At 34.5% G+C, this 24,459-nt stretch overlaps 2 protein-coding genes across 19 annotated transcripts; both read right to left on the bottom strand.

Moving 5' to 3' along the window:
- Window positions 1-512: 512 nt before the first annotated feature.
- On the bottom strand, window positions 513-4,334 carry LOC18440618 (Pentatricopeptide repeat (PPR-like) superfamily protein). 2 transcript variants are annotated; one of them, XM_011627404.3, is made up of 2 exons: window positions 1,642-4,334; window positions 513-694 (listed from the first exon to the last, which is right to left on the bottom strand). In XM_011627404.3, exon 1 carries the CDS (start codon window positions 4,034-4,036, stop codon window positions 1,988-1,990), a length of 2,049 nt encoding a protein of 682 aa, XP_011625706.1. In that variant the 5' UTR covers window positions 4,037-4,334; the 3' UTR covers window positions 513-694; window positions 1,642-1,987. The 2 variants fall into 2 exon arrangements, with proteins under 2 accessions (XP_011625706.1, XP_006850819.1); XM_006850756.4 differs by having other exon boundaries at window positions 1,685-4,334.
- Window positions 4,335-7,658: 3,324 nt separating this feature from the next.
- On the bottom strand, window positions 7,659-22,541 carry LOC18440619 (D-aminoacid aminotransferase-like PLP-dependent enzymes superfamily protein). Of its 17 annotated transcripts, none has more exons than XM_088850039.1 (20): window positions 22,406-22,541; window positions 22,113-22,202; window positions 21,294-21,392; window positions 17,913-17,984; window positions 17,173-17,265; window positions 16,653-16,790; window positions 14,984-15,042; window positions 14,327-14,429; window positions 13,806-13,997; window positions 13,563-13,663; window positions 13,161-13,215; window positions 12,825-12,911; window positions 12,681-12,732; window positions 12,105-12,190; window positions 11,519-11,572; window positions 11,175-11,258; window positions 10,562-10,633; window positions 9,555-9,635; window positions 8,782-8,817; window positions 7,659-8,111 (listed from the first exon to the last, which is right to left on the bottom strand). In XM_088850039.1, the coding sequence occupies exons 2-20, from the start codon at window positions 22,194-22,196 to the stop codon at window positions 7,989-7,991; spliced, it is 1,671 nt and encodes a 556-aa protein (XP_088706165.1). In that variant the 5' UTR covers window positions 22,197-22,202; window positions 22,406-22,541; the 3' UTR covers window positions 7,659-7,988. The 17 variants fall into 17 exon arrangements, 11 of the variants coding, with proteins under 11 accessions (XP_088706165.1, XP_088706184.1, XP_088706164.1 ...); XM_088850058.1 differs by having other exon boundaries at window positions 9,555-9,613; XM_088850038.1 differs by having other exon boundaries at window positions 22,412-22,518.
- Between the last annotated feature and the right edge of the window lie 1,918 nt (window positions 22,542-24,459).

Here is a 24,459-nt window from a genome sequence, read left to right as displayed (position 1 = left end):
ATTGTTTAAGGTTGCAAACTTATAGAAACCACACCCATTAAAAAAAGATTGGATTGTAGGTGGACTTAGACAATAATGCCAGGACATGGCTACTAGGTCTTTGTTTCTAAGTGAAAGACCACCTCAAATTTGGATGTCCAAAGCTGCTTAATCACAAAGAAACTTGTTCGAGGATCCAATCTCTCAGACCCCAGTTTGGACATTAGATATTTCAACATTAGGTAATTTGAGAAGAAAAACATGGAAAAATGAGACTTAAAGCATATAATAGAAAATATAGGGCCTATTTTTAAAACATAAAAGGTGCATGAGAATTTTATGTAAATTCAAAAATAAAAGTACTTAAAAAAAATCAAATTTGAATTCTTAAAAACCCAAATGAGACTAAATAAGTGGAAAAAACAGATACTGATCCCACTAATCACTCGAAAGTCGCAAATGAGACTAAATATGTGGAAATTAAATTATCGAAAAACCAGGACACATGAAAAAACCTGGAGAACACAGAAGAAGAAGAGGTGAAAGAGACCAAATAAAATCCAAGAAAGTCTATTCCAATTTGTATCTACTTCTATTCAGTGCGTGGTATAAGCTCCCCAGATTCTGCTGCCAAGACTTTGTATGCATTTTGTATCCTTCAAGTTGCTGTCGCCACTGTTCCATCAATGATATCTCAAGTGTCGATCACAACAATCTGCACAGATAGATTTTAATAATCACGTGTGAGAGGATCAATCATAACAATCTGAAACAATAAGTTTCTATAAATCAATGTTTAAAAATCTCTCACTTGATCTTGGACTTGCTCAAATCCCATAAACCTGGGAGCTGGGTCCGGATGACTAGCCCTAAAAATCGGGAGAGCATGACCCAAGTCCAAAATTTTTATGTATATTCTTTGGTTGATGTACATTCTCTCATTGATGCTCGGTCAGGCACGACTTGGCTTAGTGTCCGACTTGGGCTAGGATCCTGGTCAGTCAGAGCCTGAACCCAGCTTTATAGACAGTGGTATAGATTACGACACTGCACATGTATGTGTATGTGTGTGTGTGAGAAAGAAAGAGAGAAGGATCAATTGTAACAACAAAGATAAGTTTTACATGCATGTGTGCGCGTGTAGGTGAGAGAGAGAGAGCGCGCTAGTTATTGCCTCCAATAGAATGGGAGTGTATACAATAAGCATTCTGGTGAAAGTGTCTAATGAGGTCTAACATTTGTATGACCTTGAGATATACAGATGGTAAAATATATTTCATTTTATAGAAAGCAAAAGAAAAAAAACAACAACTGCATGGCCTTTGCAGTCCTCGACCGAATCATACTTTCTTTCATAGGTTCTTCCCTTTGAAGTTGGATTTCTTAGATTCCCGTTTTCACCATCTAGTATATCTGAGCAGATACAGATGTACAACAGAACAAGTACGGCACTTAAAACTGAAGAGAATAAGATTCACACTCTTTCGACTGAGGGAAATAAGATTCACACTCGTGAAGCAGTGCAATCAAGTTTACATAGATAAATAGCTCCCATAATGATCAAATGATACCCCTAAAAGGTTTAAGATACAGGAAATCTACTCACAAAATTCTCAATGGAAATAAACTTTTTTTATTAACTATTTGAGTATGATAGCTTACTAGAAAAATCACTTGAGGAAGAAAACAAACATCAATCCCATACCAAGATAGGTATTCCAATCAGCACTAGTCCACAAGCAATTCTCAAGTTCCTTTTTGCTTTTCCTATTTGTGTTGCCCCAAGAATGAGATATTTACAGCTGATCAATTTACTCAAGATTCCTCACTTGGTCCTCCTTTTTCTTAATCTGATGAGCCTGCCACAAAATCACTAACCAGACTGTCAACAATGTCATCATCGCTCATTGTTACATAGGCCAGGTTCGGAACCCACAACCTTTTGCAACAATGATCACCATCTAATTGAGCCATCGTCTTGAACCTCCCAACAATCTAATTAACAGTCTCACCCATCAAGAAGAACCCTGAACTTGACTCGCTTCTTAACGCTGCCCCACCGATCATATCCAATGCCAATCTTACTGTGCAACAATTTAATGGCCAACATGGCGTTACCAGCCTTCCTCAATGCATTGATGAGCACAGTTCTCACTCTCCCCGGAATCTCACGCCCTCTATCCACAACCCCATCAGCCAACTTGCATGCCTCCTCTACACGGCCAGCCTTACACAATACATTGATCATATCAACATAAGCTGTATCAGGAAGAACCCCCTTAGGAGCCAAATCATCCATTATTCTACAAGCCCTCCCCACCTTTCCAGAGAGACAGAGTCCAGTTGAAAGGGCTCTGACAGCAGCCGGGGTGGGTGTGACCCCCTTATCAATCATCATATCCCAAATTTTCAAGGCCTCCTCATTTTTATGCTCCCTAAACAACCCATTAATCAATATGGTGTATGTATAGACAGTTGGTGCACAACCCTCAGATTGCATCTCCTTAAAGAGGTCCAAGGCCTTATCAACCAAGCCCGCTTTTCCATAGGCATCCATGAGTGAGTTGTAGCAATAAGAATCGCGAATACACCCAGTGTCCACCATCTCTTCAAAGAGCTTCTCGGCCTCCATTAATTTACTGGCTTTTCCAAGCCCGTTGATAAGCGAAGAGTAGGATATAGAGTTCAGAGCCAAACCCATCTCTCTACACATAACGAAATGTTCTGTAGCCTGCTCCACCTTCCCAGCCTTGCACAAAGTGCTAATCATAACACTGTGAGTGACCTCATCAGGCTCTAGCCCCTCAGCCTTCATTTTATTGAAAAGCTCTGTCGCTTTACTCTCATCCCCAATTTTCCCAAACCCATCCATCAAAGCAGTATAAATTGCCACATTTGGTTTGATCCCCTTCTGAGCCATGCCCTCAAAAACCCTAAATGCTTCAAAGGGTTTTCCTTCTCTAGAGAGCCCGCTAATGACTAAGCTATATGCATGGGGAGGTATCTCTACACTCTTTTCCTCCATCTCATGGTAAAGACCCAAACAAGCATCAAAGTTCCCCTCTGGATATAGAGCCTGAATTAGTGTTAGATAAGTAATTTTATCAGGGATGATGTTCCTAATCCCCATTTGCTTGAATTTCTCCAAGGCTTTCTGGGTTTTTCCATCTTTGCATAAACCCTTAATCAGTATATTGTAAGTTACAGTATCTGGGGCCTTTTTCCCACTGTCCATAACCTCAAAAACTTGAATTGCAGATTCAATATAACTAGCATTCACCAAACCATCCATTAAACAGTTATAAGTAAACAAGCTGGGTTCAATTTTGTTTTCCTTCATTTTTTTCCATACCCATAACAAATCCTCAACCATTCCAGCAATCCCAAAGCTCTTGATCAGGGAATTGGAAGCAAAAGCAGAGAGCTTTACCCCATTTTGTACTTTGAACTCTTGGGCTATTGAATGAATGTCATTGAACTCCCCAGAAGATGCCAAGAAATTGATCAGCGAGACAAAAGACTCGATATTATGAATAAACTTCCTTTGCCTTCCAGCCCATTTGAAAAAACGAATTGCAATTTCTGGGGATTTCCGAATTTCTAAAGTGTTGGGGGATTTCTGAATTTCTAGGCCTTTTCGGGAGCTCTGGTTTTCTAGGGTTTTCAGGATGTGATCAACAAATGTTGGTGACAATTTGATCAAAAACTTGCGGCAAAAATCATCAAGACGCGATTCCAAGTCTGGTGATCCATCTAAAAGCTCGATTACCTTTTCAATCCAAGGCGAAGGCTTGAAATTTTTAGGGTTTTCCACTAAATCAGAGATGTCCACATACGGTTCTATCCATTCTCGAGCGGGAAGAGAGGTGGAAAAGTACCTGAATTTGCAGGGAGTTCGAACCGTTGGGCGATGCTTGGGCGAGTGGTCAGTAGAAGAAAAGTGGGGCTTTTGATAGAGGCCATGGCTTTGCTGCGAAAGTAGAGAGATCAAACAGGGTTTCAGGACTTGTGAATACTGGGGTAGAAATGGTGAGAAGGAATGTGCAAGGGCTTTCATGCCTCACTCATCTTAGAGAGAGAGAGAGAGCAGGAGGGAAAGAAGGAACCTTCGGGGCATTCATGCCTCACTCATTTGAGAGATAGAGAAAGCTCTTATATGAATCGTGCTGATTTGGACTCACTCTCATGCACTGTAAGATTTGGCAGATGGTTATCGGCATCTTGGATTGACAAAACAATTTCGAAATTTCTTATTTGATTCAAAAAATAATCATTTAATCAAATACGATTTTTTTTTTTTTAAAGGCCTAAATAGAGGATCTACCAAACGGATACCTTTCATTATAATCATCGTCGTCATCATCTAAGCTTTAAACGGATACCTTTTATTTTAATCGTCCTCTTCAGCATCTAAGCCTTAAACGGATAGGTTTAATCGTAATATCATCATCCTTATCATCTAAACTTTATTTTAATTATTTGAGATTCATTACGTGAATCATGTTCCTTATTTCAATTATTTATTTGATGTAATGAGGCGAGTATCTTAAAATTTTCCTTAGGCAGTGCAAGCCCGGACATAAGTTACATTATGCAATCAGTGTAAAACTTTATCACATCTTATCATAAATCCTAAATCTACTAAATAGATCGCTTGCGTTTGTTGTGTGATTTCATTTTTTTTAAAATAATATCATCTAAAGAATAAAATCAATAAGGGATCAAAAAAATCCAATTAACATTATAGATTTTTGTTTTAATTTTTTTTATTTCACTCAAGTATGCTTTCATAAAATATCTTTAAAATTACCCAAATTACAATTGTTTAAAGTTAAGAACCCTAAACAAGCATGCCATTCGAGTAATTTGACATACTTTGAACCTGGTTTAAAAAACAGATCGGTGCCCCGGATCAGGCACCTCAAAAACCCATTCGGGTTGGTGAATCGACGGTTCAGATCGAGAATCGACCGAATCGGTCGAATTCGGTAATAAAAAATTCAAAAACAAATTATTAAAAATCATTATAAATGTTTTTTTAGGATTTCAATAAAAAATTGGGGTACTATATTATCAACTTTCATTTTTTTTCATCAATATGCGAGTATTGAGATGTTTTTTCTCTATATGAACTTATGTTAACCATTAAAATTACATCACACAAAAGAAGAATCATAGAATTATCATGTATGAAGTATCTTATAATATTATCTATTTAAAATATATTATTAACAACTATAAGAAAAAATAGTACATTAAATAATTTATAATGCAAATAAATTAATAAATAAGATACAATATTTGATTATCAATATATAAATTATTGGAATGCATATCAAATTTCAAATAACAATTTAATTTTTCAAAAATTTAATTTTTTAAGTTTCTAGAATAAATTTAGTGGAAGAGATTGATAGTATAGAGAGAGAGAGATAGATAGAGAGAGAGATTTCAAATGGCCTCATTGTATGAACCCTATTTTTAAATTAATGTTTTTTAAAATTTATGTTAAAGACCACCATGTTATAAAAATAAATAATATAATTAAACCATTTATTCCTGGATAAAAAATAAAATGGGATGAAATATCCTACATCCAAAAAAAAGACTATTGAATGGTATTTAATGTCCAACGGTCCAATAATGTGTGCCCATGCTCTATCTTTTAATTAAACCTTTGAATGATGAAATGTCCAAATCTTAGGTAAAAAATATAATTTGACCATTGAATAAGATGAAATATCCTATATCTAAAAAATAACATAAGTTTGATGTGAATAAAAGCCTCTTCAATACCACCTTTAAATATGCAGGAGCATGAACACGTGACACTAGAGGTTATTGAAAAGAGCATGGGCACATGGCCCTAGAGGGATTTATTTACAAAAATTATAAAAATACCCTCAACACTTCAAAACAAGTTATTGGAAAGAGCATGGCCCTGGAGGGATTTATTTACAAAAAAAAAAAAAAAAAGAAGTAAAAAAACTACAAAAATACCCTCTACACTTCAAAAAAAGTGTTATGAAATCTTAAATTACAAAAATACCCTCTACACTTAAAAAAAAAGTGTTACGAAATCTTTTAAAAAAATGTCACGGAAGGGTAAATGATTTATTTATAAAAATACCCCTATAGTTCAAAAAAAGTGTTATGAAATCTTTTAAAAAAATGTCATAGCAGGCTGAGTGATTGCCCCCATTTTCAACAAAAATTATAAAAATACCCTTTACACTTTAAAAAAAGTATTATGAAATCTTAAAAAAATAATAATAATAAGGTGAGTGATTGCTCTCATTTTCAACAAAAATTACAAAAATACCCTCTACACTTTAGAAAAAGTGCTATGAAATGTTTTAAAAAAATATCATAAAAAAAAAGTGTTATGAAATCTTTTAAAAAAATATCATAAAAAAAAGTGTTATGAAATCTTTTAAAAAAATATAATAATAGGGTGAGTTGTAATGTCATAATCAATAGGCAAGGTGAATTGTGATGTCATAATTAATAGACTCGGTGAGTTGTGAAATCATGTTGCCGATTTATTTATAAAAATACCCTCCACAATTTAAAATGAAGTCTTTTAAGGTTGAAAGGGGTACACGTGATTGCCTCATTTTTAATAAAAATTACAAAAATACCCTCTACACTTTAAAAAAAAGTATTACAAAATCCTTTTAAAAAAATGTCATGACGGGATGAATTTTGATGTCATAATGAACAGAATCGGTGAGTTATGACATCATGTTACCGATTTATTGTGCAAACATGGCCGGATCCCATTTTATAGCTGGATCCAAAACGGCCCAATCGATACCCGATTCAAATCGATCGAATCAGATCGACGTTTTTTTGAACACTGCTCTTATCTATAAAAAGTAATACCATAATTAAATTAGAAACTTTTAAGTATGTTAAATTACTAAAATACCCCCACTTATACCATAAAAAATAATACCATCATTAAGTTAAAAACTTTTAAGTATATCAAAATTACTAAAATACCTCCACTTAAAAAAGGCAATTTGAGTATTTATGAGGTATTTTTCGAAGAGATACTTGGATTAATGATATAATAATCAATAGACTCGGTGAATTATAACATCACAATCAACAGACTCGATAAGACGCAGTAAGTTGTGACATCATAATCAACAGACTCGGTGAGTTGTGACATCATATTACCGATTTACTGTGCAGACACAATCAAATCCCGTTTTATGACTGGATCCAGAATGGCCCAGCCAATACCCGATCCCGATCGCCCAGATTGGATCGGTTTTTTTTTTAACACTGCTCTAAACTATAAAAAATATTACTATCATTAGGTTAGGAACTTTTAAATAGGTCAAATTATTAAAATGCCCCTACTTATTCAAGATTGAAGAAAGGCAATTTTGAGTATTTGTGAAGTATTTTTCGATGAGGTACTTGGGTGAAAAAAATAAAAAAAAATGCTAATTCAGATGCATTCACACCCTTGATGATTTTGAAGGAAGTCATGACCCCTTAATGATATTTTCCCTTTTGTCCAAGATGAAATGCAAAGTTTGCGATTCAACATACTCTCGAGCACAAAGTCGCTTATGCTAGTCGGCTTATATAAAATGCTCCTATTTTTCTTGAACATTATATTCATCGGCTGAAAAACAATAAAAGGGAAAATTGGGATCGATCCCTTTTCTCCAACAAAAAGGAGAGATTTCTCCTAATTTATCTGAGAACTTGGTCTACATTTCAATCGGTAAAAAGAATTCAACCTTTTGTGTCAAATGCCATGTCAAAATGTCCCATAAAGCACAGGCTTGGGAGCATGGGGCAAAAACAGAAAAACCAGCAGATAATGCTTCCACTGCTCTTCACTTCAAAGTCTCAAATGACACTAATGTGTGGAGATTACATTATTGAAAAACCAGGGATCACATGAGAAAATCTCCAAAATAAAATTAGAAGAAGAGCAGGAAGAGACCAAATAAAAATCTAAGAAAGTTTATTCCAACTAACTTCTTCTATTCAGTGTGTGGTATAGACTCCCCAGATTCTGCTGTCAACACCTTATATACATTTTGTATCCTTCTAGTCACTGGCCCCACTTTTCCATCACCGATAACTCGACCATCTATCATGACAACCTGCATTGATAAATTTGATAAATCACGAGCATGCGGCATGCACAACAGAGAGAGAGAGAGAGAGAGAGAGAGGATCAATCATGACAATCTGAATTAATAAGCTACTATAAATCAGTGTTTAAAAAATTGCTGACTCAGGTTGGGCAAAGATCAATCATGACAATCCGAACTGATATGTTACTATAAATCAGTGTTCAAAAATTGCTCAGGCTTGGACTAACCCACACCACATGGACCCGGCAGGGTGCAGGATCTGGATGACTAACCCTAATAACTGGGCGAGTCTGACCTAAGTAAAAAAAATTTTCAAGTATCTTCTAATTGAGATTTGGCCGAGTAAGTCTCTGAAATGGGCTCGGGACATTTCCGAGTGAGAGCCCAAACCTGGGTTTTTTAACCACTGCTTTAAATTACAACACTTGTTTGTGTGACTGTGAGAGAGAGACAAAGAATCGATTGGGACACCCAAGTTAAGTTGTACACATGTCCGTTTGTAAGAGAGAGAGAGAGAGAGAGAGAGAGAGAGAGGGAGGGGACACAAACACGAAAGAGGAGATGCAAATGCAATCAAAACAAGTCCTAAACAGGACCTAGAATTACTGCTGTTACATTTAAAAAGATTTCGAGGGTAACATATTGCAGCAAAGGTTTTCAATGAGGAAGAGATTACCGGAGTAAGTTCTCCCATTGTTCCCGATGTCCAAACCTGCAGTAAGCAGCTCATCGCGGTCAGTTGCTAAAAGAACAAAAGCAAGAAGCTATAAACACAGTTCTCAAAAGTGCATTTTCCGCAGGTTATCAACCATTCAATCAAAATAACAGATGGCAGAGATTAACTGTAGTTTCTGAAGGCAGACATTCACCACACATGGCTAAATTCCACCATCCATCATTGAGATCTATCATATAGCATCCACCAATGATGCGTGGTATAACTTCCCATGATTAATATTCTCATCCCTAATAATGAAAGTTTATTGTTTTTAAATACTCCTGGAGAGTGGCAATAATCACAAATATGCGGTTAAAAAGCTGCCCTCCGATAATTTCATAATTCAAAATAGGGTTCTTTCTATCTTTTTTTTTAACCTCCGCTTGCAGAGATTAATGGATCAGAACGGGGGGCTTGGTTTGGTTCTATTTCTGCTGGGCCGGGCAGGAGGTGAAGACAGATTCAATAATACCAGGCAACATTTAGGAAAAACGAGTTGCATTCTCCGTTGTTTTTAATGAGAAAACAGAGTTTTTTTTTTTTTACGAACAAAAAAAGCCAGTGCTTGTTCTTTTCTTCTACAGAACATAGCAACCCCCATTTTGGAATCCCACTTTAGTATCTACAGAGAGAGACGATCTGTTCTCAACAAACTGAACAAGAATTTTTTTCATATTCAATAATTTACGTTCTTTATGTGCTCAAATTCAAACGACATGCAAAATGGATACCTCATCAGCAGTATGGAACTCGGATAAACTAATACGCCTCTCTGATAATGGAAAGTTTTCTTTCACCACAAGATCCATGACCTGCAATTTTGAATATCAGAAGAACAGGATGCTAGTGTTTTCAATGTACAAGCATACAATCTCTCTCTCTCTCTCTCCCCAACTATTTCTCTCTCTTTTCTGTTTCTCATTTGATTTGAATAAACAAGAACACGGGAATTTTTCCCCATTACAAATGGAGACAATATCACCAAAATGGTCAAACCACAAAATCAATAAGTGGTTAAATCAACTGATTTACCAATAAAGTGGTAACCCTATTAAGATCCTTTTACTTGGGTACTTTATCCATGATTTTGCCGATGCTTATTCTAGGATTGGAATCTAGAACAAGCAAGCTTTTGTAATTTGGCTCAACTTGATTAAGTGGACAAATACAAAAATTCCCCTACTTATTCTAGATTCATCTCCCAGAACAAGAGATTTAAAAAAAAAAAAACACATTTTTTGCTTTTGGAACCAGGAACAACCAGCAGTAGTTTTGTGATCGGGCTTGGGCCACTGAAGTTGAGCCAAAAAATGAAATTGCCCCCACTTGGTCCGAGTTCCAACCCTAGAGAGAGACTTTAATGAAAGAAAAAGGTTTGGGCTGGGAATACAACAGGGTAAAGTCATTTGGCCAGGGTGACTTAAGCAGGCCAAATTTCCAAAATGCTCTCACTTGTTTTGAATTCTAAACCCCAAACAGGGCCAGTGTGTGGGCATTTGACAAAATTGTTAAGGAGGTACCTTAGTGAAAGGATTTTCTGAAGTAACCACTGTTTTGATAAATCCCTTTATTTACCACCTCATTGATTTTTTGAGGTGGGTTGACCATCCTATTGATATTTTCTCTAAGAAATATATGGCTACAGTTCCAACAAAAGTCATTGTATGGAAGAACAATAAATTTGAGACATTCAAATCAAAATGGCCTCTCAGCTAAAAGAAATAGTCTAGTATCTCACTGTAGCTCGGGTAATGCCTGGAAGGCAGTAATCAGCATGAGGTGTTGATACATGGCCTTTCTTCACCATAAACTGCATCAGTATAGCAGAAGATCACTTCTCGATTTTCGATACAGTGAAGCAAATGATTCTAATGCATACAAAACGGAAATCGAACAGAAGCTCTGGACATACATTGGAAATATGAAACAGAAACATGAAAGAGCATACACATTTCCATATATAGGTGTTATTTTTAAGGGATTGTAAACTATAAGACCATTTATCTTTCTTACAAGGAGATCACAATTACTCTTAGCCATTAGATGCTAAATTGGACAGATTGGGGTGTGTCACGAAGTTTGAGAAGTCTTTTTTTTTAACTTTGAGTCGGTCTGACAAACTTATAACCACCCGATTTGACATCTTAAGGACAAGAGTGATTATGACCAGCTTGTGCGAAAAGTAAATGGTCCCTTTGTATACTTTTCCTATTTTTAATCAGTTACATGCATATGTGTTGTGCATGCATCTCCCTCTCTCCCTCTCTCTCTCTCTCTCTCTCTCTCTCTCACACACACACACACACACAGGCATATATAATCCTAATGTATATGAAGGTGGTAGCCCTCACTATGTTCGTTGCATTTGTTTCAGACACGTAGCCATCTTTGTCCAGCATGATGGCATCACCTGCTTTCGCAAGGTTTCCTTCAATCTGCAACGACCAAGTAATTTGGAAGTCATGACAATCATTTTGAGCATCAAAACCTATATAAGATAGATAAGCTAATAAATGAGATTAAAAAGTGCTCTCCAGTATAAATAGATAAGCTAATAAATGAGATTAAAAAGAGCTCTCCAGTATAAAATAGATAAGCTAATAAATGAGATTAAAAAAAGCTCTCCAGTATAAAATAGATAAGCTAATAAATGAGATTAAAAAGAGCTGTCCAGTATAAATACAAGAGATTGTACCTTGGCTAGAATGTTGTTAAGGAGATTATTATGATGAATCTTAGAGTCCAAGTTCTGACACAGAACGCACAATAGTTAGTCTGACTGCAACAAACCCATAACGGATAGTACACCATAGTCCAATGGACTATTTAACACAATGGTCCAATGGGCTCATGAGTTTCAAATTAACTGGACATTGACGGATAGATAGTGTGAACCAGTCCTGGTTAATCAAATATTTGATTTCACTTTCCAGTCTTGATTAAGTATCTCATACAGATATCAACATACAAAAAAAAAAAAAGGATCTTAACAAGAAGTAGAACCCAATTCTGTGCAACAGGCAGTGATTGTAGAACCCTTGGGGCTTCAGTCCAATCCAATTATGCATTAAATGAGAGCACAAGTTGAAGGAGATATCCAGACTTGAATCAATCAATTTAAGATCTAAGTATATAATAATGAGCAAATTATATCTCTTCGAAATATCAAACTTCTCAATACCCTCGCTTTGTTGTACAAAGATGAGGAACTTTTACGAAGAGATGCACTTAATTATGCTAGGAAAATGAATAAGCCGGGAATATAATGCTCCCAAACTCACATTTGGGGAATTTCTGCGTGTAGTAGCAGTGACCAAGGTTATCCCTTCTGAATTGTCATATACTGGTGGTTTCCACTCTGCAAGAACTAGTTATGACGAAGAAACCATTCAACATAACAGAATACATACATAAATAAAAGAACCACTGCAAGGGCAACTTTAAGGTTATCAAACAATCAAAGAAAATTTTGTATTTTTTTTTTAAATTGGAAATCTGTATGGTGATTATCCATGTGCATTTTGATAGAATAAATACAATACAGTTAACAAAGAATAGAATAAATACAATACAGTTAACAAAGAATATCTTTAGGGTTATATCACAGTTTAAATCCGTTGAAAAGAAGCCATTATATGAGCCCTACTCATAAGGATAAGTACTAAAGTCAGTTGAAATGAGATTATATAAGATGGCCATGCAGCTGAACTGTATACCAACCAAAAATTCCAGCTTTTTTTAGCTTGCTCCATTAATTACAATCTTCAGGAGAAGATAGAACATTACTGAGAAAACACTTAAAGTATGTTATAGGTCCAATGCATAAAGATAATATCATGAACAAGATCAACCCCTACCAATTAGAGTGCATCCATAACGATTGAATTCTGGGCTCATTCCAGATGTCACCTGCGGATGGAAGGTAGATTTTCACACAAACTTTAATTTCAAAAATAATCAAGGGACATTGTTTTAGATTGCATTTAAGCTTATCAAGATACCTTTTTTCCCCGTGTTAAGGTGAGTCGAATGTGTGCATTGTCTAGCATCCCATTTGCAATGAGAGTTGAGAATATAGCTCGCTTAATCTGGAAAGCCATACAACCTCTAGTAACGATTCGAACGAGGGAGTTCAAAGCATTTCAATTGACTTACCTCTACTAGCAGTACGAATGAGGGAGTTCAAAGCATTCAATTGACTCACCACCCAAAACCCATTTTTAATATTAAATTTTACCAAACACCATCCCCAATCAGAATCGAAGATAGATTTCTGTTTTAAGTAAAACCATGAAGCAAAACTGTTTTACACAGATGAAATTCAATTCAGGAATTACCTCAATGCACTCTGGAACATGTTTGAAATCTAAAGCTTTTGCAGAGTCAAATAATCTGAGAAACCAGAAAAGGAACATATTCATTCCTGTGCACTTGCACGGTTGAAGAACTTTGAGATATGCATAATCTTAAGGGAATGTTTTCTATAATCCAATGGATTGTTGAAAAGCATATTCCACTAGGGCCATCACCATCCATTGAAATGATGGGAGGTGATGAAGACAGAATGAGCACTCTAGAACAAGATGTGGGCCCAATGATGGTCCCACTCTATCTCCATCACCATCCATCATTTTATTAAACGGTGACAACCTAGTGCACATAAACCTTCTCCACTTTTAAACAATAAAAAAGGGTATGTACTTTCAAATAGCAGCAATTGTTGAGGTGAGGCTCCACACCTATCTAAATGTCTATCAAGCTTGAAAAGTTTTCCGTTGTAAACTCGAAGTCCTTCCCACACGGCATCGCCACCTTGGACAACTGAGTCAAACACCGAGACCTACCGAATAACAAAGAATAAGGAAAGATAACAAGCAGACCATGGCAAAGCACAAATGGGACGATAAGAACTTTGATAGGTGAAAATGAAAGCATGACATTATATGAGGCATCATTCTGTACTTTGATGGATTGGCACATACCTTTGCACTTTCACGAGTCATCAACTCATCACCCACCCACACAAGCAATTTTTCATTGGCAGGAACAGGAAGACTAGGTAGAGGTGAGGACAAAGATTTCCGGAAGGATGACGTGCGCTTAGCAAAGCTCCTTAGCAAGTTGTAGAATGGAAGGCTCTGCTCTAGTACGTCATAATGTTCGGATGGAAATGGCTGAAATAAATTTGTTTTAGAAAGCATAAGGTTGATCTAAGTACTAAATGTTAGTTTGTAAGGCACACTACTAAATAAATGGAGAATGATAGTTTCTTTGAGGGATACTAAAAAAATGAAGCTAGAATGCAGCCTAAGAATACGGAAATAGTATGAGAGCACATTATTACCAAGAAAAAGAAAATTTTACTTTCTTCTAAGATTGCAGAGTCAAATGAGCTTTTGTCTCTCACACCAAATTCTTCAGTTATGCAAGATATTATTATGGAACACTAAAGATATCAAACCAGCAAAGTGGTAAAGAGAAGTCCAAATTTTGGAGAATATACCAATGGATACTCCCGTGTTGATTTAAAAGATGTCGATTTGTGTACACTTTTGTACCACCAGGGTGCCCATATCCCATCAATTGGATTTGGACCAGCTTCCCACCTAGCACAAAGAATGCAATTGGCAAGGAAACCTTTATTTACTTAAATGCTGATAATATTGGTTCAAAAATTAACAATAGCATCATTACTTAACATCTGATTTCCCACCTAACAAAGGATCTATATACTTCAGTTGTAACACCACAGTTTGAAAAATAAAAAAGCACAATCTCAAATTGCTCATGTTAAACTTGTGTTGGCTTCAAACATTAGAACTAAGAGTAGCAGGACTTTCTTTCTTATAGCCTAATGCATAGTTAAATTCAACTTCTTCTTCTTTTTGTTATTAAAACTTCAACAAAGCCTCTGACAAGAATGAGTAATATAAAGGCAAGTAGTACATTCTTTGTTAGAATAATTCTTTATACATGCAAAGCCTAGTTATCACTGTTTTCAACAATATGGAAAAGCAAGGTCCATTATATAATTGTTTTATGGCAAGTACACCAATAGCTATACTCGAAGTACTATTCTTCATGGCTAAGTTCCCTCCAAGCCATAGCTATACATTTTGTAGATCCTATATTGAGAGCTCAGTGGAAAACATTTGCATACGTGAGCATTGATGACTGAAAAGGAATGCCCAAATCCTCACAAAGACCACGCAAGGCTGCCTGCATGTCCATCAAGTTAAGGAATTACTAAAGATTGAAATCAAATCTTAAAGATGAAATGACAATTATAAATAAAGTCAACAAGCAAGTATGATGTACAATTATGTATACTTATGGTTTATGTGCATCCAGGAATCCTTCTACAATGCCTTATAAAGCATAACTCCTTATTTTACGCTTCACCAGGAAAAAAGAACTCCTTATTTTGCGCTGGCAGTCAACATGCCGTAGTTTGGGAGTCCCAATCCCATTCCTGATATGAGACAAAATGATGCAAATAAGAGTTGTTGTTCCATTAGATCCAAAATGGGATCGGGAACCCTGATTTAGTTAAATTACATGAAGTGTTCATAACCCATTCGAGCTCTTCAGATAGAGCATTCTCAGCAATAGCCAACTCCAATCCCAAAACAAAGCCTTGGTCAGTTTATCAGTCCCATGGTATTGGGGAACCAATATTCCTTTTTTCATTTTTTCTGTTAATAAAAGCATCAATAGCACACAAAAGATATGGATCAAACTAAAGTGTCCAAATTAGAAGGAAACATTACATATTCAACATTATAAGCTGCAGCCCAGTGCTTGTTTTTTTTTTCTGAGTGACAGCCCAAAAGAATCAAAAAACGAATAAGGCTGCTCATATCTCACATTATCACACCTTGCTATATAACGAAGGGTTATGTTAGGGCGCTCACACTACAAAGTAATTTATCATTCTACTCAACAATTTTGGACACTTATGTACCCTTGTTTTGTAGATGGTGAATTTTTTTCATAAGGGTTTTTTTTATCATTAGGAGGGGTGTGACATCATCCACATTGGTATGACATCACTCACACGGAGCATTAAATTCTAATAGTGTGTCCATGTGGGTAACATTACACCCAATGTGGATGATGTCACACCCATCCAAATGACCAAAATTACCATTGTTAAAAAAATACTCCATGTATAAAACAAGGGAATAGGTGTCCAAAATTGTTGAGTACAATGATAAATTAATCCATAATGTGAATACCTATCATAACCCTATAACGAATATAGAATATCTAAGAAAAGAAAAAAGAAAACATTCCCAAACAAATCTGACAGGAACAAACTGTTCATTGCCTAATCCATGAAAGGTCTGGGATTGTTCCTCTCAGATTCATGTATAGCTTTTGCGGTTAATTTGTAACTTTTTATCTTTATTTTCTGTGTTTGGCTAGATAAGATCCAATAAACTAACAAGGGGGGAAGGAGTTACAATATAGATAAGGAGGCGAAAAAGCCAGTCTCATAAGAACCAAACAAGCACCTTGGAAAGTTCTCACAGTTTCTAATATCAGAAAATAGACCATCCTATATTCCATAAATTAAGTATTCTAAAATTATGGATTTCTGACAAAAACAGAACAAAATAATTATTAATAGAAGAAAACATTATACATCACATAAATAGATCCAAGGCAGATACTCTTCGTTCTTGCAAGCTCACTCTTGAGCTCAAGCTCAAGCTCAAGCTGTAGATCAGAAAATGTATATCTGTCTTCTCAGTCTCAGTTCAAAAACCGTATCTGTCTGATATTAGGAGAACATGGACAACAAATAGATTTATAATCTTATGTACCTCAGGCTCTTTTTGTAGGTCTGCCACATCTATGATAGCTGGAGGTTTTCCAATCTCACAGAGCTCACTGAATATCTTTACCATCTCTGCCAACCCAAGCTCAAAAAATGAGGCTGTCTGCACTTTATTGAAGGATGCCTAGAGGAAAAAAATAAAGGAAGGCACAGTGTCAGGTCCAAGAATATCCAATAAAACAATAGTGTCCAGCTATACCATGTCCATCGATGGTTCATTTTTCCAATAGAATTATACTGCCCATGTAGCGATATTCAAATTATGTGAAAGATTTCTTAAACCATAAGAAAACGAGAGGAGTCATTAGCATTTAACATGAGGTCAGGTTGTATGGTAAAGTTCGTATCATATTTTCAAATTTTTTGATGTGGAACATAAAAAGTATTTCTTAAACATCATGCTCTGCATATAATACTTATGCTAGTCCATGTCGTATCCATATAACATAGATTATTAACAAAGAATGCTTTATGAAATAGTGAAGAGATAAACCACAATAACTTACCAAAACATCAATAGGATTCCGAATTATTAAAAAATGTTTGCCCTTCTTCATCAAGTCACTTGGTAATCCAGGAAGGTGAAATTTTGCCATGTGCTGTGCACAAGAAATCATGAAGAAATCAGAGAATACAATTATAAAGATAAACTAGATTCTCATATTAACAGAACTTGACCAATTTGCTAGACAAAGAGAGATAATAGAGACATGAATCCCAACCAGACCTTTGCTCAAAATCATAATCCAAAAATAAAGCCATTGGTCTCTATTGAGATATAAATTGCAGAACACAAAAAAAAAAAGAAGAAAAAAAAGAGGGCATGTTCAAAAAGGAAAACCAGTACCACCATGGGGCAAATCATACTGAGGGGCCTCTTTGACACAAGGAGAACATGCCCCAAGCAAAATCTCAGTTTCTTCAAAGACCATAGAGATAGAAACATCAAAAAGTTGCCCCCCCATCCTTTGAACATACACTAGATGCATTGGGGAAAACAAAATTAAAGGCTATTCAATAAAGAGAAAACAAGTCGTCTGGAGCTTTGTATTTCCATCATGGGTCAAATTTTGCAACATATACGCTCTAATAAGCAATAAATCAGAGCTTATTCTCTGTTTCATTAAAACCTATTAAGCATTATAGCAACAAATTTTAGATTCAGAGAATGCATGTACCAAAAATATAACTTCCACCATCTGATGATGTTCAAAGAGATAGTGTGCATGGGTGCAGAGATATTTACCTTGCAGTAGCGATACGTCTTCTCTCCAGGACCATAAATTACCTCCTTGACAACCCTATCACCATCCGAATCCTACTTGACAAGCAAATTCACTCCAATGATAAGCCATCAATCCATCAACATAAAAGCATAAGCCATCACTCACTCACACAGACACACAGAGTGAGTGAGTGAGTGAGTGAGAGTCATGTACATTTCTAACATGTTACTTCTGAAGTATCACACCAGACATATATCTATTTTTCTGAACAGGATGCCATGAACTCTTGAAATGCTAGAATTTTCACAAAAGAACAACATAAATACCTCAATAAGATCCTATAAGTCCATATTCAGTCACAAAAGACTATGCACTTTGTGGGCATCTTTTGTCAATTTTATAAAGGGCTGCCATACTTGCATGTATGGGCTGTTTATGAAATGCATTAAAGTAGAATTGATATTCCGTATTAAAAAAACTCCTGAAAAGAAGTGGCATATGCATCAGCCATAGAAGAGAAAACGACAGTCTTATCATTTGCAAATCTCAAGTGGATATTTTGTATTGTCATGGAAGGGCAAGATGTAATTCACTGAGAGAAATGACACTACAAGTTGCATTGCCCATTATATTGTATGGACCAAACCTAATGATATGCCAATGAAGTTTCTTCTGAAGTATCACACCAGACATATCTATTTTTCTGAACAGGATGTCATGAACTCTTGAAATACTAGAATTTTCACAAAAGAACCATACAAATACCTCAATGAGATCCTAGAAGTCCATATTTTAGTCGCAAAAAAACTATGCACTTGGTGCATCTTTTGTCAATTTTATAAAGGGCTGCCATAGTGGCATGCAGTGGTTTAAAAAACGGATCGGTGGCCAGGATCAGGTACCCCAAAAACCCATCCGGTTCAGTGAATAGGGATCCGGATCGGGAAATCGGCCGAATCGGTCGGATTAAGCTGTGAAAAAAATATAAAAAAATTATTAAAATTTATTATAAATGTTGTTTTTTAGGAATCCAATAAGATCGGGGTACTATGTTATTAATTTTCATTTTTTTCATCAATATGTGAATATTTAGATATTTTTTCTCAGTGTGAACTTATTTTAACCATTAAATTACATCACACAAAATAAAAATCATAGAACTATCATGGATGAAGTATATAATCATACAGGGACTGCAATAAAGAACGATTTTTTTATAAGAACATTTTAGTTTTTTTGAAAAAAACCCTTTATTTTTTAACAAGAAATGTTTGTCGTATTACATTTTTTTTTGTTTTTAGCAAGAACCTTTTTTTTGATAAAAAAATACTTGTTGTATTATATTTTTTTTGTAAGAACTTTTTTTTCTAACAATAAATTTTTATTACTTTTTATTTTTTTAACAAAAACCTTTTATTTTTTTGACAAAAAAAAGAAATTTGACAAGAAAAATAATTGATAATAACCTTCCATTTTTTTTTATAAGAAAATTTTTATTTTATTGATAAGAAAATTTTTTGACAAAAAGCAAAATTGATAAAAAAAACATTTCATTTTTTTGATAAGAAAAAAATTTGACAAAAAGCGAAATTGATAAAAAAACCTTTCATTTTTTTCTTATGACAAAAATACTTGCTGTATTATTATTTTTTTAATAAGAACTTTTTTTTTTTTAACAATAACTTTTTATTACTTTTTTTTTTTTTTGACAAAAATTTTTTATTTTTTTGACCAAAAAAAGAAATTTGACAAGAAAAATAATTGATAAGAACCTTTCATTTTTTTTTATAAGAAAATTTTTATTTTATTGATAAGAAAAAAATTTGACAAAATGTGAAATTGATAAAAAAACCTTTCATTTTTTTGATAATAAAAAAAATTGACAAAAAGCGAAATTGATAAATAAAACCTTTTATTTTTTTTATAAGAAAAAAATTTGACCTCAAAAAAATAAAATTGGCAAGAAAAATATTTATAAGAAAAAAATTTGACCTCAAACAAATAAAATTGACAAGAAAAATAGTTGATAAGAGAACCCCTTTCGTCCCAAGGAGAATGGCCCACACCCTCCTCCACATGCAGAAAGAAAATTATAACCAGTAAGCCACATGTTACTTCGTAGTATTAAAAGCGCAAACAAAATATATTATATATTAATGTTTCAAGTTAATACCTTCACATTATCCCACATCGAAGAGGTAGAAAGAAGTTGTAGTGAATAAATACCTCTTTGAAATTAACGAGGATAACGCGTGCAAAGTGAAGAGAGTCACGTGACGAGGTGTGCGGACCTAAAGGTTAATGTACTTTTTAAAATTTACAAAAATGTCCATTGAATAATTGGCGGGCCATGACGTCATGAATCAAAGAATGGTTCAAAAATGCCCATTGAAGAATCAGCGGGCCATGACATCATGAATCAAAGAATCGAGAATCATGATGTCACGTGGCGATTTACGGCATGGAATCGCCGGTTCTTCTCTAAAACCGGGCATGACGTCACATGGCGATTTACGGCATGGAATCATCGGTTCTTCTCTAGAACCGAGCGATTTTCGATATTTCACTGCCAGCGATTTCTGATATTTCACTGCTGGTTCCCGAGTCGAATCGGACGAGTCCGATTCAACTCGCCGACTTTTGAATCACTGGTTGCATGTATTGGCTCTTTATGAAAGACATTAAAGTACAATTGATATTTTTTATTAAAAAAACTCCTGAAAAGAAGTAGCAAATACAACAGCCATAGAAGAGAAAACGACAGTTTTATCATTTGCAAATCTCAAGTGGATATTTTGTATTGCCATGGAAGGGCAAGATGTAATTCACCAAAAGAATGACACTACAAGTTGACATGCCAATGAAGATGATTAAGATGGTGACCATGAATGTAACTATTGAAGTTGTGATTATGATAATTTTTGTAATGATGAAGGATATTTCATAAAATTAAATAAATGAACTTATTATTGTTATAGTCGTGTGCCTGTCCTTTCATTTCTAGAGATGCTTGTTCTTTTATCTCTAGAGAGACCAACTAGGCTACTGTGTTACATTGATCATGAATCATTGCTAGCAGAAGAAAATTGTTATCATTATAAATGAGAATCAATAAAAAAAGCCAGCTAACCATATAGACTACAAATTAGGCCATGATGAGTGCGATGAAGAAGATGATAATGATGATGATGATGATGATGATGATAATGATGATCACAAACATTACATTAAAAAGTTCAAATTTTCGGTGTTATAAAACATCAAGAAATAGTAAGTTCCTAAAAATGAATACCTTATTATGGATTTGTGATATTTGACTCTGCAAGTTTATGAAAACTTCAGAGGAACAAAAAAGATAAATGAAAAAAAAGGGGTAGCAAAAAAAAGGAGAAGACAATTACCATTTTGGCTAACAATTCTTCGCGATACGGCCTTTCTATGCCAGTGACCTTAAGAAAATGAGCATAGAGAGGTTCATCAAGCACCTCTGTGTCATCTCTCTGGAAAAATTCCAAACCATTCATAGAAAATTTCTATGTGAATAACTAAAACAAAAAGAAGAAACAAATCAGAGTTCCTCCACTCAGCATATATAATGAATTTTACATCAAATTTATTTCAGAACCCAGTTAATGGAAATTTTGAAAACAAATGCTCTTAACTGGATCAAGGACAAAGTAGAACAATAATTAGAATTACCCAATTGATAACATTCTTTTAATACAATGCCTCATATATGAAAAACCCCATTCAATGATATCACTTTCAACAAAATATTAAAACTGATAAAAATCTAGGCATTTGAAGTGAAATTCTATCACATTTCTGGGAACGTCAAAATACTTTAAAACGTAAAACCCAAAAAAAGAAAATAAAAAATAATGCATGAAACTAAAACAAAATGTCAAAACTAAGAAAAAACTAGGAATTAGAAGTGGAATGACACCATATTTATGTGAAAAAACCCATACATTAAAATACTTTTAAAGAATAAAAACCCCCAAAAAAGAAAAAAGTGCATGAAACTAAAACAAAACCACAACCCTGAGATCAAAACAAAAAATCTCTAATCAATCCAAATGTCATATTTCTCAGCAAAAAGCGATCTTAAAAAACTTACAATAACCGAAGACTCAATAAAAATATCAAAAGACACTTAAAATCGCCAAAAATTCAATCAAAACTGCCCAAAAGAAACACATGAAATGGGGAGTAGGTACCTGAGCAAAAGAGTACAGAAGACTGGTACTAAGTGATCTCGGAGCCGACCATGAATGTATCACCTCTACTTCTTTCTCAGCCATGATTTCCTGCAAAAAAAATTCCTTGTTTTCTCTTAAAGAATATAGCTTTTTATTGAATATATCGGAGAAAAATTCTCTTGATGGGTTCAAGTAATTTAAAATAACCCTCGAAATAATGCATAATATATTTTTTTCAAATTTGTATTCATCTATTTAAGCATGGAAGATGTCGGTTTGTCAGACACCGGAATCAGAACATCCGTAATTACCCTTACAATTAGTGGAAATTTTCTCCTCCTCAGACCTCAATGATATAAGATTTGAAGGCCCAAAATGGCAAATATAATTGAGGCTTTTGGCCTTTTTAGAATGGGAAAGTGTAATTTGTATTTCTTTTTTTGGAAACAGAAAGAGCCCGCTGACTCCCAACGCCTATATCTGACAAGGACGTTGTAAAAAATTCAAAGGGCTAAAATGAATTTATAAAAAAATTATATTTTAAACATTAAATTTCTTTTATTTATATATATATATATATATTATTGATAAGGAGCGGAATAGACTTGGGACCCGACCTGATGTCCGCACCCTACCTGGCCACGAGTATGGGTCCAATAACTGGATCAAGTGGACCTGACCTGAATAATATTATTATATAAATAATATTTAATATGAAAAATTATTTTATAAGATCCTTTCTCATCCATGTGTATAGAACCCTAAAGGATTATCATTAAATTTGGTACGGATCGTCATGTCCCACACTCATGTAATAATTTTTCTAGATATCTGTGCTATCATTTGGGGTCCTTCACATATAGGTGGGGGAGAGTCATATAAAATCATTACTCATTTAATACATAATATTTTAGAATTCACAATAAATCCATTTGAGAGAATTTAAGCGTAACACAAATAGGCGATAAAATGAGAGAGAGTAGACTTTAGTGGGCTGGCCAAATGTAGTGACAACCAAGTACAGCACCTGCTAAGAAGTGTGAATTAGTTCAAGTGAAAGAACCGAAAGGACAAGAGGTAGGGCGGACGAGGTTGGAAGTCTTCCAGAAAGATATGGGGACTTATGGCCTCACTTAAGATATGGCTTTTATTCGAGCACAATGGAAAATCAGGATTCATGAAGCCGACCCCAATTAATTGAAAAAAAGCTAAAATGATGATAAATAATTAACATTTAAGTAAATATAATTATATATTTGTTGGATTATCTATAAATAAAATCATTTACCTTTTTGTACAAAGATCCCAACCATTTTCACTTATTAAATGTCAAATTAGATGGCTTGAGGTGAGTAAGGAACTTTGAATTTTTTTCTTTTTTTGAAACTTGTGTTTAATCAATGACACTCTTACAACCATTTATGTTGAAATCGAAGGGGCGAGAATGATTGTAATTTCCTTGTACAAAAAGTAAATGGTATCTTTATAGACAATTTTTATATTTTTAAATATAATATTTAAATAATACATGTATATATTTAACATAACATTTAAATATATATTTTTGGGTTGGCTCCGGTTCCGATAACTTCTATGCCAGGTGGGTCCGAGTCTGGCCAGACCCAACCCGTACCTAGCTCGTTGCTACCCTTGTTTAAGATCATCTTAACCTAATTCATGAATATCTAAAATTTAAAATTAAAATATATTTTTAAGGTAAATTTAAGTGGGGCACGCAGATGCAAGTATGAGTCAGCTCTTCAAACACATCCTTAATTTAAAAATCTATATTTAAGGTAAATTTAAGTAGGGGCATGCATATGCAAGTATGAGTCAGCTCACTCGTAGAAACACATCCTTCTTTTTCTTTTTTCTATTTTTAACATCAAATTGTACTTTATACGGTGCATACGGATCATAGCGGTAGCGGTATCGTGTACCTTCAAATTTTATCATGGTATATAATTTTGAGGTAAAATGTTATTAGAAGTATCTCAAAATCTATTTTTATATTTAATTATAAAATTTTAAATTTCAAAAATAGTTAAAATCAAGTAGATCTATAAACATACGAAAAATCTTGAAAATGGATGGTATAGATAGTATGTTGTAAAATATACTATTTATGAGACTTGAAATCTTTTTATTTTTCATGATTATATATCTCAATGTCAAGATGATCAATCAAAGGGTTTTTCAACATTAAAACTACTTATTCCAATGGATTATTGAGGTGCTAGTTCTACATTATGAGGTTGCATCCTTATATAAATTTTTTCCTTTTGGAAATTGGAAAGGGCCTTTTTAAATTCCCCAAAGCGTGTGGTTTGTATAAAGTTGCAACCTTAAACAAGCCAATTAATGC

The sequence above is a fragment of the Amborella trichopoda genome, chromosome 1, assembly GCF_054954075.1.
Source record: "Amborella trichopoda isolate Santa Cruz 75 chromosome 1, AtrichopodaSantaCruz75HAP2 v2.0, whole genome shotgun sequence".
Taxonomy (NCBI): Eukaryota; Viridiplantae; Streptophyta; class Magnoliopsida; order Amborellales; family Amborellaceae; genus Amborella; species Amborella trichopoda.
Note: the sequence above shows the minus strand (reverse complement) of the source record. Positions and strands in the feature narration are given on the sequence as shown.

Excerpts from the sequence above, each read along its gene's own strand:
- LOC18440619 (XM_088850039.1), bottom strand. The coding sequence starts at position 22,196 with ATGGCTGAGAAAGAAGTAGAGGTGATACATTCATGGTCGGCTCCGAGA. Across the intron at positions 17,985-21,293 it reads AAGAATTGTTAGCCAAAATG|GATTCGGATGGTGATAGGGT; the intron begins GTAATTGTCTTC and ends CTTGTCAAGTAG. Across the intron at positions 13,998-14,326 it reads CAACACGGGAGTATCCATTG|CCATTTCCATCCGAACATTA; the intron begins GTATATTCTCCA and ends AATTTATTTCAG.
- LOC18440618 (XM_011627404.3), bottom strand. The coding sequence starts at position 4,036 with ATGAAAGCCCTTGCACATTCCTTCTCACCATTTCTACCCCAGTATTCA.